Below are 14,951 nucleotides of genomic sequence, written 5' to 3'. Positions count from 1 at the left end.
TCGCGCACGCGAGGAAAATCAATAGACTTCGCATAAATAGCAATCAGCTCGCGCTCGCGCATTTTCTTCTGGTTTTCACGTCTTACACCAACTTTTTCGATTGTATTTTCAGTAGTTTCTGATTCTCCATCTTGCCGTTGGACTTATATGAAAGCGAACGATAACAATTGACAGTTTCGTGTAGTTCAGAACTTATTTCGCATATTTCTCAACATCTACCTATACGTGCTCCATCTACTTGTAATACAGAAATGGTACTTACATATTTCCTCTATTAGTCTTGCATGCAAGACTAATTTTCGATTGGACCGGGTTGCAATACTAATAGACGAAATAAGGTATATGCGTTCTACTTGAATGATACCTTAATTTCTTAAAATACACACGGAACAGAAACGATATGATTCCAGAATGTATTGTTAGTAAAATATTTCATGATATTTCAAAAAATGCTCCTGTTGCTCAGCTGAAGAAGACCAGCAGAGAGAGTGAACGTTGCGTATACACAGTATCTACCCAATTGTGGCATTTCATCTTTTTTATTGATATGTTTATAGGATTACATTAATATAACCTCTTTTACACACAATGTCATGCTTAATAGCCTCAGTTAGATCGCATGCGATTACGGGCCGTGTACGGACCAGTTGGACGGATGATAGACAAAATGGTTGCCCAGAGGAATTTTTTTTCATGAAAATGGAGTTTTTGAAGTGCCTACACTCTCCTTTGGCTAATTTGAGCACTTTTTCCATGCTAGAACCTGAAATTTTCAAAAACAAAAATTTGGTGCCCGGGACGGTTCATTTACGGTCCGTCTACGGGCCGGCGACGGACCGTCTACGGACCGGAAACGGCCCAACTACGGCTCAAGAGCCATCTCGGTCGGTAAATGTGGTTTTTTCTCTAAATAATGCATTTAACGACGTAAAAATGCTTGAATTAGCCAACTGGTATCATAGGTATTAAAAAAAATTCGTTTTCTTAAAATCCATTTTTTCCTCTTAATGACCATTTTTTACATTCCCCGTAGTTTGCCCGTAATTGGTCCGTCCCGCTTTTCATATCCGTAGTTCGCCCGTTAATGGTCCGTTCCCGGTCCAAGATCCGTAAACGGACCGTACCCGCTTTGCCTGTGGCAGAGTGAGTGCAAGACTGAAGTGGTAATTATGAAGATTGATATTGAAACTGGAGAGCACACAGGCTTGGAGCCATTTTTGAGAGAATTCTTTGTTGTTGCCAGTTAAGCCCATTTTATTGAAATGTTTTTTTTTAAGTAACTATAAACCTACTTTTAGGCAAAACGACAGAAAAACGAATTTCAAAAAAAACTTCGAATTAAAATTTTACTGTTTCATGTATATTATCAGAGTTTTCAAAATTTGAAATTAAAATTAAAACTGTTCTATCTTCCTTTAAACACGATTTCAATTGAAAAAAGTCAAGCTTGTTCGCCTGCCTCGCGCCTTCGTTCGCGCCTTCGGGTCTATTTTTTACTGAGAAAAAAACAGATTTTACTGAGAAAAAACAGTTATACTTTTCAGTTCATGTCGAAAAAGGGAATGAAGTTTCTTTCTCGTTTAGAGAAGGAGATCGCCGCCAATCGAAGAACTTGAACTTTTTTAGTAATTCTTTTTTTATAAAATGAATGTTTGGTTGGAATAATGAACTCAGAGAATATCAAATTTCAGTTTCATAAATTGAACTTACTACAAATTAATCTTTGGCATTTGAGAGTAATCATCCGCCATTGACTGATTTCTTTGATTCGAATCTTCTATTTCGGTTCTTATACTTTTCAAGAGTTATATTCAAGTACTTTGTTGTCGTTTTGAAAGTCATAGACCACATTTTAACACTAAAACTACAATTATCAAATATACAATCTCGATAATTTTTTTTTGTATTTTTCTAGTCCAAATAGAGCTTTTTACGTAGACAGAAATACAAATAACAATGTGTGGAACTAAAAGCAATGTGGATGCAATACTAATAGGTACATCACCGTAGTTTTCAAACAAGACAGAAATCGCTTTAAAAAATTGGAGGCCGTTATATTTTACATTTATTGTCTATTATCAAAAATCTTTCCAAGAAAAAGACAGAAGAATAAAGCAATGATTTTCAAAAGTAACACCTTTGGGTGTTTACAGCAAAGTGGGCCACCTGGCACTTGACTACATGAAGAAAGTTGTAATTTGATTTGTTTTCTTACATTTCTGAATTACTATTTGCATTAAATAATTCTTGAATAATTTATGAACGTGTTGTTCCGGATAATGATATATATCCTCTTTTACGTTCATAGACGAAATTCAATTTATTGCTAACAAATTAGAAATCGATATTCAGATTTCCTGGAGTCAGGTAAGCTAAACACAGGGTTTTTAAAGGAAAATGGTCATGTTTTCTAGAACACAAATGACAAGTCCTGATGAGCACTCACCGGAGAAGAAAGATTCAGAAAACGAAGTGGTGCCGGCGGGGCCAAAACAAAAGGCAAAGTGTCTTGAGAAGGAAACCAAATCTCCGCCGAAACCATCAGATTTATCGAAAGCTGAAAGAAAGGAAAAGAATAATAAGACTGCAAGAAGAGATGTGAAGAGTTCTCGAGGAAATGTGAAAACCATGAAGCCATCTGTTGTTAAAGTAGAAGAACGATCGTCTCGATCAAAGAAAAGTATTCGCGAAGGAAAGCTGAAAAACTTCTCCCTTCCGTATGTATTTTACTCGACACTTTTAGATGTTTGTTGGAAAGGAAGCCGTCTTTCTGGCATGTGCTAAATTATATAAATATTATGAAATGAATTCCACTGGCACAAGTTTATGACGTGGTAGAAAATTGGGTATCCTTGCAATTTTTTGAATACTCTATCATTCTAGTTCATTAAAACAACTGGATCACTGATTTTTCAATCCATAGTATGGATTGAAAAAAAAAGGATTCCATACATGAGAGTCCACGCGTTGCCAAAATTACAAAATAACAGTAAATTGAATGTTTTATTTTAAAAATGAAATATTTTACGAATTAAAAAATCACGTTTTTAGTTTTGATCTCACTGTATTAGTTTTGGACAAGCAAGGCGGGGTCAGAATTTACTTTAATACAAAAAATTTCAGGAAAGACGAACCCGAGATTACTGCTCTGCAACTTGACGCCGAACTTACAAAGAGTGCTCGTTTGATGGAAGAATACAAGGTTTGAATGCAAATTTACTTTCACTCTATTTTCTAACTTTTGGTTTTTACAACAAAATTATTCCAAAGAAACTCATAAAACCTTGCTAAATTTCAGATTGCCCTTGAGCAAATCATCACAACACTCGTAAGTATGATGAGACGTGGAAACGGGACGGTTGACATGGAAGTAATATACATTCTACTTGAATTATTTCGCTCAACCACACGTATTTTAGAACATTGTAAGCGACAAAGGACAAACGGCAGCGGAGAAGCTGAACAAGGAAGTACAGTTGACTCAAAACTATTGGAAAACGGACACAAAGTTGCAACCAGCAATGAACGATGCAATTGCAAAAAATACTGTCGTTCTGGCAGCAGCTGAGAGAAATTTGCAGACTCAAGGGCCCCAACATCTCAAAAGAGTCAAGAAGTTTCTTTACGGTCAATATCCGAAGGTTTGTTATCAGGAATCAATATTCAAAGCTCTAGTTTCTTCAGAAGTTTTTCATAAATGTAACCATAAAGTTTCACCTTTCAGTATGTGGATATGAAGAGAGACCTGCTGAAAATTGTCAAACAGCAGAAGCCCGAAGCCCAAAGTGTTCGCGATGAAAGTGCTCAAGCGATTTCGAAGTTCATCAAGGAAAAGTATGTGAATGCCAAAATATATGCATCTCGGAGAAATTCAAAGTGCTTTCGGCGAGTTGAGCGTTAGTTTGTTTGATTTTAAATATTATATTTAAACACAAATTATCATTTCAGTTTTTCCATCGTACATCCGCTTTTACTTGGCATCAAATCGCTGAACGACAACCTCCAAAGTCTTCATATCACGCCGAGAACTTCGACTTTCAACAGTTCTTCACAGCACCTCCAAAAATGTAAACTGTGACGTCACCAATAATTTTTTATGATGATTTATGATAATAAAGTGAGAGACGGAGAGAAATTTGTGTGTATTCAGAAGGAAAAAACATAAGTAAATACAGGAAAGAAGAAAAAAAGAATATATATTCGATTTTTTTAACGATATCATTGAATTTCTGATTTTTCAATTTTCAAAGGAACATTGGATAGAACAAACTATATGATATCTGGAAGACCAAAATGTGACATCATATTAAAAGTAATGAAATAGGCGGTAGGCACATAGGCAGGCAGGCGTGCAGTAGGATCACGAAAAAAATACAGAAAATCGGCGACATGCATGAAGGCAGGCATGTTGGCATTCGGCAAGTACGAATGGTAAATAAAATACTGAAAACACGATGTAGGAATGAAAGCCTAAAAGTGCCTGGATATAATTGAAGCCTCTTTGAAGTTCAGTAAATATACGTTACCTGTAGAATTCAACATTTTGGCCAAGAATTAGTTTAAATTAATATTGGATAGGGCTGCTTAGGCAGCAACCTCACAGCCCCGTAGTAGCACAGTATTAATAACATCCCGTGTCAATTTTCATAAAACTGAATATAAATTGGGTTGATGTTGCTAAAGGGCTGCGAAAAACTGAACTGGGATGAAGCTGGGCTGCAAAGGGCTGCGATGGGTTGCGACGGAAAATAGCTACAGTGCTAAAAGGGGGCTGATCCCAGCCCCTCAGGACAAAGCTCATACCCTTCGCCCTTCGCAGTACAGCTTCAGCCCATTTCAGCCCTTTACAGCCCTTTAGCAACATCAACCCAATTTATATTCAGTTTTATGAAAATTGGCACGAGATGTTATTAATACTGTGCTACTACGGGGCTGCGGGAGCTGCTGCCTAATCAGCCCTAATATTGGATCAAAAATCTGCATTAATATTTAAAAAAAATTCTGTGAAAAAAAAACAAACAAACATTTTAGTATCGATCACGTCAAACAAATGAAAAAATAAGTTCATGAAAAAAACAAACTCCAAAACAGAAATGAAAACATGTTTTTAGAAAAAAAAAACTCTGAACAATTATGTATATAAGGGAATCAAAATATATCAGTTTTCATCGCAATCGACTAATCAACTGACACCAACACATCCTGCTTAATCGACATCTATCATGTCCAGGAATAACACTCAAATGCACATCACAAGCTCTCAATTAGAAGACGGATTTCCATCGATTACCAACAATTTTCTGACAGTGACAGTGAACTTCAACTACGATCCATCGAATCCTTCTGAGCCACCAACAAAAGTCCTGGAGAAGATGAGTGATCTGATTGGCCAACAGATTGTAATGTTTCTGAATTGTATTGTTAAAACTTATATTCTTTATTCAGGCGAATCTTCAAAAGGGAAAGGCACCAAAGGCAAACGACGACAAGAGCAAAGGTTCCATGCCTACCGTTGAATTCTCTCGGACCCAGTCCATGACTACTCAACAAAGTTTGGAGGACGATGATACTCAACGAGAAAATGTTCCTCTTGAAAAGAAAAAGAAGGGGAAATACAGTTCGGAGTACGCTAATCTTTTGGTGGAAAAGCCAACTCGTTACCGTTTGGTTCCATCGAAAAATGTGAAAGTAGTTCCAGAAGATGAGCTCCCGAAGAAAAAGTTTGACAAGGATCGGAAGAGAAGAGAGTACGTGGAAATTGGAAAACTGTATTCTAAAGAACCAATTATTGATGAAAGTGAAGTTTTGAAAAAGGAGAAAGGGAATACAAAGAGAAGAAGCAAGGAGACAGACCGTGCACCTTAATAACTTAACTAGAACTAACATTATTGATTAACTTGAATAAATAATTTTACATGAAACATTTTTCAACTTTAGTCTATTACAAAAAATCTTGCCAAAAAATATATTAGGATTTACGACATTATGGCCACGTGTGAGGTTAAAAAAAGAAAAGTAAGAAGAAAACTGATCATTCAAAAGCAATTCTTCAATCAATTCTTATTTTAAAATCGACCGGAGTTTGAGGAATCGAAAGATGGAATTTCTCAAATCGAAGGTAACTCTCAGCTTTACATTTTCAGATTATATCTCATTTCTTAATTTCTAGAAAAATCGACAAAAGAACAATTCAAAAGATACGCAAAAAAAGAAGAATAAAATGCAAGCTTCGACCAAGGTATCTTGATTTTTTAGAAATTAGGAATTATGGATTTTCAGAAAAAGAAGAGCGTCGATAAGAATTGTTCGAAATGATCGAAAAAACACAATACAAAACAAAAAAGTAAACGGGAGAAGAGAAGTTCAAGGGAGAAATACAGTACTTTTGCTTTAAAAAAACATTTAAGTAACTTTTACTTCTCAGGTGGAATGGAGAACGGATTCTCCGACATCTTTGATCGGGATAATTTTGCGTTCAAGCTCAAGCACTGTGTCCATCCAGATACTTCTAATCGTCAAACAGTTCAGATAGAAGCTTTTGAAGCATTTGTTAAGGTAAATTAATAATATCAGCACAATTCAAATCTTCAGGGCATCCACATCTTATGATTCTAACCCTTTAGCAGACAAAATCAATTAAGCTTACCGGATTTTCCTATTAGACTTGTACTTCCCATGCTCTGACAGCTTATATCTCGGTTCACTGCTTTTATCAAGACATTTAAAAGTGGAAAAATACGTGCAAGATAATTCTCAATACCGGCTTCATTTTCATGGGGACTATCTGATACAGTGGATTTTTCATGTAGATCATAAATTTGTTCAGAGCATTCTTCTGCTAAGGTGCGTCTGTCGCGTGCAAGGCAGGCAGGCAGGCATATAAGCCCCAAGATGTGCCTGCTTTTTAAGAACCTTATGAAGCACTTTCACACCAAGTTTGCAGACTGTTACCACGATGGGAGTGGACGGATTGTCCAAAGAATACTTGGAAACTTTGGTTCCTTTCTTGCCCGTAGGATATTATGAACGTACAATTTTCGATCAAAATACGGAGTTCAAGAAAAATCGGTACAAAGGTTTGAAATTTTTCCAGATATTCCACAACAATGAGTATATTTTCAGACGTTATGTGCAATGACAAAACACGTGTGATTCTGAAAGATGGCTATCCTGGAGACTATATCCATGCGAATTATTTGAAAGGCACAAAACCTATGCTCATTCTGACACAAGGACCACTTAAGGACAGTGTCATGGACATTTGGAGAATGGTGCTTCAGGAAGGTGTAGCGGCGATTTGCATGCTCTGTGAGCTCATTGAGAATGGACGTCCCAAGTGCGAGCTGTACTTTCCCGATTCTGAAGGACAAGCTCTGACTTTTGGTGAGATAACTGTCACTTGTACTGAATCAACGACACCAGACAACCACACTCAATTGAAAGTGCTGACGGTTGTGGATAAAAAGTCAGGAAAAACACATAAGCTCAACCACTACAAGATTACCACTTGGTATGTTCAAATAGTACGTACTGTTTAAAATTACTCATATTTAGGCCTGATAAAACTATCGCTCAATCCAATTCGGCAATCCTCCGCACCTTGTGAACCTTGAGAAAAATGCCTGGTCCAGTAGTGGTGCATTGCTCAGCTGGAATTGGAAGAACCGGAACGTTTGCGGCCATCGAAGTTGGTATCCAATATCTTCTGAATGGAAAAGCTTTTCGACCAGCAGACTTAGTGAGAGCTGTCAGACGTTAGTTTCTCTTTCTATTTCTTTTGTAAAATCTAAGTTACTTTAGACTGTCGCTTGAACAGTGTTCAAATGGACACGCAGTATTTGATGCTGGTTGAGGCGATTCTGGATTTTGGTGTCGCGTTCAAGTACATCGAAGATTCGAAACTCCTGGATGCAATTGATATTTATAAGAAACAGGTGTCAGATTATGTTGAAGCTCATCCGCCTCCACTGGAAATGTTCAAGGTATGCGATCGATATAGATAGGTCAAACTATGAAGCTATATTATATTTTCTAGAGAACTTTAGATTTCACATATTTTTCCAGGCACCGCCTAAAATCGAGAAGGACGGAGATGACGGAGTATCACCATCCCCAGTTCCAGTCAGCACTCCACCAGTGCCTTCAACTATTCCAAGTCCATCCAAAGTTGTTCCAAATCCACCACAAAAGTCGCTAATTACTCCAACTGTTCCACCTTCGATGATCCAGACTGTAAATCCTCCAACAGTGTCTGCTCTCCCATCTCCATCTGTTTCTCCTGCTCCAGTGCCAACAACCTCATGTGCTCCTCAGAAACCGTTGGTCGTTCAACCTCCAGTCCCGTTTGCTCCGAATCTGGCAGCCCAGACAGGAATGAAAGTATGTTTATTAGGAAAATGATTACAATGTCTAGAAATTATTTCAGCAGCGCCCACCATCCAACAACAATGTGGAAAAAAGTCTCTACTATTAAAAAGGAAAATGGACATTTAAATGAACTTTTTAAATAAGTATTTGCTGTGAATCAAACTTGGATGATTAATATTTTGTTCCTCTTTAGCTATTTTTCCTAGGCATGTAAAGTGTGCAGTAAAGGAATGGATACGCTTCACTAACAATAATTGGCCAAGCATTACTACACTGGACACACTTAGAAAGTTATTTCTCAATTTTTCATTTGATCTTGATAATTTCAAACTTGCTCGAAGTATGAGGAGAGCGATACACTTTTACCGGCTGCATGAAGAGGGATATAGCTTCCCAATTGTTGAATATCATTTTGAAATTTTTTCTATATTATACTATTCAAAACTGGAATCAAAATCGGTAAACAAACTTTTTGTAAGTTTTATACAAGCGATTAACAAAATATTGCAAACATGATGATGAAAAACTAGCTCAGTGTACAAAGTACAGTTTGAATAGATACATTTCCAGATAACATAAAAATTCTATCCAATCGTATTTTTGATTTGGCGAGCCACTGAAATTAGAAGTATAGCCATTAACGTAAACTTGTAAAAAATCTCCAGCAACTGTATTGATTGCACTCTTGAAATGACCTGCTGCCGTCCCAATCAAATCTCTTTTGTGGCGAACGATGGGGTTTTCAGACAGCTTTCCTTCTGGAAATAATATTTGATTTTCTATCATTTGAAATCAATAACCGTTACTAAAAGTATGTGTTATCTCTCTTTTACGTTTTCCAATTACATCCTCTGCCTGATAGAGCAATCCTTCGGCTTCACCAACAATATTATCAGCAATTCCAGCAACGGCTCCAAACAAGTCACGACGTTTTCTTGCAGGAAAAGAGTGAATTGATGGTGCAACCATTAGAACAATTATGATAGATATAAACTTCATTTTCAGTTTATTTTGAATTATAACATTGCTCTGAAGCTCGTTTTATATTGATGAAGTGCGTATAATCACAAGAAAAGTTCACATCAATACAGGAAGTCGAATTGTTTTTCCCTGATTATGATAATCATGTATACGAAACATTAGAAACTACAAATATTTGTGTACTTTACTGATAGAAAATTAAATTTATTTCGGTCTGTTGTTTGAAATTTGGCATGGTAGGCACTTTTACAGGCGTTCATTTCTTCTTGAAATTTTTGTGATGTAAAAAACTTTGACGAGTTCTTTTAAAAAAAAGGCAAAAAGCAGGATTAGTTTGAAAAATGTTGAAAGTTTGAAAAAGATAAAAAAGTTCTTAAAGATTTAAATTAACTTTAAGCGTGACACAGTGACATCTTCTACGCGGTTTTATCTTCAACTCACTGACAGTCAGTTTTCAAATTATTTCGTCTTAATTCTCGTGTGAACAAATATCTTACAAGTGACTCGCTGTCAGCTTACAATGTCCTATCGAGGATTAAATTTGATTACCCGACAAGTGATTTCACGCTTGACATTTCGATATTCTGGTCTTTTTACTAGGATTACTGTAAGTTGTGAAATTAAATTTCTATGGCGTCTCATAGAAATTGTGCGCGCGTCCTATAACTACCATCATATTCCGTGTTTCAGTACCCGATTTCCGTTCAAGATCGTGGATTCTTCTTTGGAAAACGTCGTGTACCAAGATGTGATCTAAAAAACCAATCGATTATTCAAGAAGATGGAGGTAGAAAGGCTGCGTGGCTTGGAGACGGTCCTCTACAACACGGATGGTTTGAAGGCGTTTTGACAACATATTCAGGGGTTTAATATTAATCAGATGTTTCAATAGACCAACGTTTACTTTAGATCCGTCGTGGACCAACTGTCGGTGGAAAAGAAATGTTGGGGAAAAGAGTGATGAAAGATGGAAAATTGGAATGGGAATGGATTTCATATGATCAAGCATTCGAAACATCTGATCATGCTTCACAAGCTATCAGAAAGTTGGGAATTGAAATTGGGGAAGAATCAAAAATTGGTATCTACTCGAATAATCGTCCAGAGGTAAAATAATAATTTTCAATCATGACAATCAATTGTTTCTGAATATTCAGTGGATTCTCTCAGAAATGGCAATACATAACTTCAGCAACGTTTCTGTTCCACTTTACGACACTATTACTAACGATGATATGCATTATATTACTAACCTTTGCGAAATTTCTTTGATGTTCGTTGACGCCGAAATAAAAACTAAACGTAAGTTTTTTTTTCTGAAAAAAAAGTGATCTACCTTTGTAAATTTCAGAACTCATTCGCGATAAGTCCTATTTATCAAGCTTGAAGTATATCGTTCAATTTAACGAGTGCTCAGATGACATTAAAGAAATGGCACGGGAAAATGATTTCCGTCTTTGGAGTTTCAATGAGTTTGTAGAAATGGGAAAGAAACAAAAGCATCGTCCACATGTTCCACCAACACCAGAAACATTGGCAACAATTTCATTCACTTCTGGAACAACTGGACGTCCGAAAGGTGTTATGCTGACTCATTTGAATATGTGCTCCGCCACAATGTCATGTGAAGAGTTTGAAAATGAAGCTGGAGTTCAAGATGCTTATCTGTCTTATCTTCCTCTTGCTCATATCTACGAAAGACTCTGCCTACTCTCTAACTTCATGATTGGATCGTAAGAAATTCAACTTCAATAATAATTTCCCGGTTTCAATTAACTTCAGGCGAATCGGATTTTCTCGTGGTGATCCCAAGCTTCTAGTAGATGACGTTCAGGCTCTGGCTCCTCGGTCATTTGCTACTGTTCCACGTGTTATTGATAAAATCCATAAGGCAGTCATGAAGCAAGTTCAGGATAAACCACTCAAGAAAATGATTTTGAATGCGGCAATAGCCTATAAACTATACCATTATAAGATGACGTAGGTTCCGATGGAACAGTTGAAAACACTTTTTAATCATTTTTTAGAGGCAAAGCTACTCGTAAAACATGGGTAGATAAGTATGTTTTGCATAAAATCCAGATGCTTCTCGGTCCTAACATCAGACAATTGATTCTTGGAGCTGCAAAATCAGACGTTTCCGCAATGAGGTTTGCTCGTGGGGCTTTTGGAGTTGAGGTTCTGGAAGGATACGGACAAACTGAAACATCTGGACCAACAACACTTCAATTGGTTGGAGATACACGTATTGGATGTGTTGGACCACCGATGGCTTGTGCGATGATAAAATTAATTGATGTTCCTGAACTTGGATATTCTGTTGATAAAAATGGTGGAGAAGTACTTGTGAAGGGTCATAACGTCACTTCAGGATATTACAAGAATCCAGAAGCAACTGCATCATCTTTCACTGAAGATGGATACATGAAAACTGGAGATATTGGAAGATTCACTGCTGAAGGATCTCTTCAAATTATTGATCGACGCAAAAACGTTTTCAAAATGCCACAAGGAAAGTTTGTGGCTCCAGATCTCACAGAATCCCTCTACACTTCTTCGAGTTTTGTCCAACAGATTTACGTTCATGGCGATATGGAAAAACCGTGGCTTGTAGCAATCGTTGTCCCAGATCCAGAGGTAATAATAATAATTTTATACTGTTTCAGAGAATTTCATATATGTGAAGTTCGATTCTTCTGTGTTTCTTTTATCGCTGATAATGATTGCGAAATGAATATTGACACTGGAGACTCAAAGCCGTTGATAGAGAATGAGATAGAGAATGACAAAAATGTCAACACTAGAATGAAACCGATTTTCGTCCGGTTCCATGGTGTAGCGGTTAGCACTCAGGACTTTGAATCCTGCGACCCGAGTTCAAATCTCGGTGGAACCTATCGTTTTTGTTATTATTTCTTCTAAAAACTTTTTTTTTCAGTATCTTGCTTCATATGCGCTAACCAAACACAACATCAATGGGAAAACCTATGAACAATTGTGCAACATTCCGATTCTCGCAGATGATGTGCTGCGACAATTTGTAGAACTCACAGAAGAAGATAAAAGGCCAAGATATGAAGGGGTACTGTTTAGGAATTTAGGAATTTCATGTTTATCACTGTTTAGGAATTTCATGTCAATAAATATTTAGTTTTTAACTTTAGGTGTACGGCGTTCACTTGACGCCAGTTGCTTTTTCGGCTGAAAATGGGTTGACAACACCTACATTGAAGAATAAGAGAAATGCTATCGCACAGTTTTTCAAAGCGGAAATTGATGGAATGTATAAGAAGATTGAGACTAGTGAACTTTCGAATTTGGCAAAATGAACAATAATGAAATTTCTGGAGAACTTAAAAAAGGCTTCTCCCAACGATCTGAGAAATTAGTTAAAGGTAACATGGAGATTGCAAAATACCATGTATTGAAGGCCGAGTAGCTTGAAAAAAATTGTTAAATGACCAAGCTTGACAACATTCGCGAATATGACATTTCCTACTCTACATGTTTTTGTTTTCAGATGTTCTTTTTTTCGAAGAGATTATAGTTTTCAAAGAGTTTTAACTCCACACAGACATCATCAGAGAAGAACAAATAAATCTAGTGAATTTCCCAAGTCGGTTTTTGTGAAAGATGGGAATCTTACTGTTCTCCCATATATTTTTTAAATAAAAGCAATGACAGGGTGTGTCTAGGCATATTTCGTTCAAAATATGAATCTCATTTTTCCTCTCTTCTTCTTCGCCCTTTTGGTAAGTATATAATGTTTAGAGTTTCTGTGTATGCCTTCATTTACAGGTTGGATCAAACGCCCAATTTCAACAATTTTGCAATTACTGTGGATTCATTGAAGTTCCAAAGACTTGGCCAGTAGCTCAAGATTCTCTGAGAAGTGCATGTGAAACACTTGGAATGGCAACAACAGCGTGCAAGGGAATTATTAATTCAGCTGACTTGAATTCATCATACGGTAAAATGTACCCGTATATTATTTAATTGAAGGATCTTGCATGCAGCAAATATTGTAAAGATCGTCGTATTCGTTATTAAATTACGAGAATAAATGTTACAGTCGTCTTGAACTATTGAAAGTTTAATGAGTTGTAATATCTGACACTATTCAAATTTTGATACATATGCTAAAATCTATGGGAGAAAAAATGGCGATGGCTCCCATAAGCCTGAACCCTAAACGACACACAGATATTACAGACGCAACTTAGTTGGGAGTATATTTGTGCTTAAGATGATCACGAGAATGTTCGACTCAGATTTCCAGTTTCTTGAATCTCAACATTAAACATTACTGAAATTCAGCAGATGTACCGTTTGGAATTAACAATTTTCACTTTTCACACTTTTTTGGAGAGGATGTGAAATCACCCCCACTGGCTTAAATATGTAAAACGAACACAATGATATATTTTCGAGAGGTAGCAAAAATAGGGATATTGTTTGAATAAACTGAAAGCGAAAGACACTTAGATTTATGCGCCGAGCTTTTTAAGATCAATAACACTATATTGCTAGCTTTAGCTACAGTGCGTGCAACTTCTATAGCGCCCCCTATTTTTTTTGTGTTTCGTCACTTTCCCAAACTTTTTTGAGAAAACCATTATAGCCATTCGATTTCAAATGTCAAAAAACCCCCTGTCCGAAATTTTCATGAAAAAATATCAAAGACTACGGTAATTAGGTCAAAAAGTCTGAAAAACAACCGTGCAACTTCTATAGCTCTCCCTCGAATTTTCGCTATTTTTCAATAAAATACCTAGTTTTATGAGATTTCTGAAAAGGATATAGTATTATATATTAAGAAAAATGATCATAAGGTCTCATTTTTCAATTTTCAACAGAAATATATTACGTGAAAACTTCTGGGATCCCAAGAGTGGCCTGAAACGCTTCACTTTGCGATAGTGGCCAGTTCTCGGCTCCCACTGCATGTATTGATACGAAACTTGAACTAATCATTTAATTTTGTTCACTAAAGATATTTTGAAAGGTTGATATTAAATTCGGTGGAGATAGGTAAGGTAGATAGCGCTGCTCATTGTGAGGAAATCAGTTTTTCTCTCTAGAACAGATTTTTGCGATGTGCCAGAGATTGGACGCGGTTCATTTCTGGTAGAAAAGCTTCATATTCATTGTTGAAATTTTTATAAGTGTTATTCGAACAAAAAACTTTCTCCTTTCTCCTTTAAAAAATTTGCACATACATCAAAACTGGGCGAGTTCACTGCCCGCAGGTTTTTGGGTGAATTTTTAGTTTTTAACAAACACTTTGAAATATTAAGTTCGGATGCAAGTTCTGTGACCCCTCTGAACACTTCGACAGTTCTTTTGTCGTTCGATCTCGAATGAAACGCGCGGAACCACGGGAAACAGACCCGCCCAGTGTTTCTGCACCTGTTAATTTGTTTGAGGGATATTTCTCGAATTTTACCGATCATTTTCCAACATTTTTCGATCCGGACAAAATTTGTTTTAAATAGATAATTGAATGGATATCTTGTCTACCAGAAAAGACGCACATCCATTCTCTGACATGCCTCAGATGTGTTTTATCGATAGAACAACTGATTGGTCTTACTAGCCTTACT

At 36.7% G+C, this 14,951-nt stretch overlaps 4 protein-coding genes, 4 non-coding genes and 1 pseudogene across 9 annotated transcripts; 7 read left to right on the top strand and 2 right to left on the bottom strand.

The window, feature by feature from the left end:
- The first annotated feature begins 724 nt into the window (after positions 1–724).
- Positions 725–4,136, top strand: R09E10.1 (LEDGF domain-containing protein). The gene is made up of 6 exons (NM_001392386.1): positions 725–2,717; positions 3,124–3,202; positions 3,299–3,370; positions 3,420–3,641; positions 3,725–3,896; positions 3,949–4,136. Exons 1-6 carry the CDS (start codon positions 2,422–2,424, stop codon positions 3,990–3,992), a joined length of 885 nt encoding a protein of 294 aa, NP_001379122.1. The 5' UTR covers positions 725–2,421; the 3' UTR covers positions 3,993–4,136.
- An 889-nt stretch (positions 4,137–5,025) lies between these two features.
- On the bottom strand, positions 5,026–5,046 carry 21ur-12020. Its single transcript, NR_056527.1, has one exon.
- Positions 5,047–5,175: 129 nt separating this feature from the next.
- On the top strand, positions 5,176–5,912 carry R09E10.2 (Reverse transcriptase domain-containing protein). The gene is made up of 2 exons (NM_069493.7): positions 5,176–5,399; positions 5,446–5,912. Exons 1-2 carry the CDS (start codon positions 5,223–5,225, stop codon positions 5,863–5,865), a joined length of 597 nt encoding a protein of 198 aa, NP_501894.2. The 5' UTR covers positions 5,176–5,222; the 3' UTR covers positions 5,866–5,912.
- Positions 5,913–6,097: 185 nt separating this feature from the next.
- R09E10.9 lies at positions 6,098–8,486 on the top strand (annotated as a pseudogene). Its single transcript has 10 exons — positions 6,098–6,118; positions 6,170–6,238; positions 6,280–6,379; positions 6,425–6,555; positions 6,944–7,076; positions 7,123–7,510; positions 7,555–7,754; positions 7,801–7,982; positions 8,065–8,379; positions 8,426–8,486. Coding segments are annotated over exons 1-10 (1,600 nt in total).
- Positions 8,487–9,809: 1,323 nt separating this feature from the next.
- Positions 9,810–12,727, top strand: acs-18 (Long-chain-fatty-acid--CoA ligase). Its single transcript, NM_069492.7, has 9 exons — positions 9,810–9,955; positions 10,039–10,212; positions 10,258–10,455; positions 10,506–10,650; positions 10,700–11,081; positions 11,131–11,328; positions 11,376–11,985; positions 12,287–12,430; positions 12,513–12,727. The coding sequence occupies exons 1-9, from the start codon at positions 9,869–9,871 to the stop codon at positions 12,675–12,677; spliced, it is 2,103 nt and encodes a 700-aa protein (NP_501893.1). The 5' UTR covers positions 9,810–9,868; the 3' UTR covers positions 12,678–12,727.
- Positions 12,051–12,071, top strand: 21ur-11419. Its single transcript, NR_056526.1, has one exon.
- R09E10.15 lies at positions 12,166–12,256 on the bottom strand. The gene has a single exon (NR_056525.1). It is a non-coding gene; the product is annotated as an Unclassified non-coding RNA R09E10.15 (non-coding RNA).
- R09E10.t1 lies at positions 12,173–12,244 on the top strand. The gene has a single exon. It is a non-coding gene; the product is annotated as a tRNA-Gln (tRNA).
- Positions 12,728–13,045: 318 nt separating the features above from the next.
- R09E10.8 (Saposin B-type domain-containing protein) lies at positions 13,046–13,430 on the top strand. Its single transcript, NM_069491.6, has 2 exons — positions 13,046–13,100; positions 13,147–13,430. The coding sequence occupies exons 1-2, from the start codon at positions 13,062–13,064 to the stop codon at positions 13,342–13,344; spliced, it is 237 nt and encodes a 78-aa protein (NP_501892.1). The 5' UTR covers positions 13,046–13,061; the 3' UTR covers positions 13,345–13,430.
- Positions 13,431–14,951: the final 1,521 nt, after the last annotated feature.

The sequence above is a fragment of the Caenorhabditis elegans genome, chromosome IV (assembly GCF_000002985.6).
Source record: "Caenorhabditis elegans chromosome IV".
In the NCBI taxonomy this organism is placed as follows: Eukaryota; Metazoa; Nematoda; class Chromadorea; order Rhabditida; family Rhabditidae; genus Caenorhabditis; species Caenorhabditis elegans.
The sequence above is the reverse complement of the archived record's forward strand: the minus strand, read 5'-3'. Positions and strand labels throughout refer to the sequence as shown.

Coding starts and splice junctions, on each gene's coding strand:
- R09E10.1 (NM_001392386.1), top strand. CDS start 2,422: ATGACAAGTCCTGATGAGCACTCACCGGAGAAGAAAGATTCAGAAAAC. Junction 3,642..3,724: donor TTTACGGTCAATATCCGAAG/GTTTGTTATCAG, acceptor TTCACCTTTCAG/TATGTGGATATGAAGAGAGA. Junction 3,897..3,948: donor GTGCTTTCGGCGAGTTGAGC/GTTAGTTTGTTT, acceptor TTATCATTTCAG/TTTTTCCATCGTACATCCGC.
- R09E10.2 (NM_069493.7), top strand. CDS start 5,223: ATGTCCAGGAATAACACTCAAATGCACATCACAAGCTCTCAATTAGAA. Junction 5,400..5,445: donor ATCTGATTGGCCAACAGATT/GTAATGTTTCTG, acceptor TTCTTTATTCAG/GCGAATCTTCAAAAGGGAAA.
- acs-18 (NM_069492.7), top strand. CDS start 9,869: ATGTCCTATCGAGGATTAAATTTGATTACCCGACAAGTGATTTCACGC. Junction 10,213..10,257: donor TTTTGACAACATATTCAGGG/GTTTAATATTAA, acceptor CGTTTACTTTAG/ATCCGTCGTGGACCAACTGT. Junction 11,082..11,130: donor TCTAACTTCATGATTGGATC/GTAAGAAATTCA, acceptor AATTAACTTCAG/GCGAATCGGATTTTCTCGTG.
- R09E10.8 (NM_069491.6), top strand. CDS start 13,062: ATGAATCTCATTTTTCCTCTCTTCTTCTTCGCCCTTTTG. Junction 13,101..13,146: donor TCTTCTTCTTCGCCCTTTTG/GTAAGTATATAA, acceptor CTTCATTTACAG/GTTGGATCAAACGCCCAATT.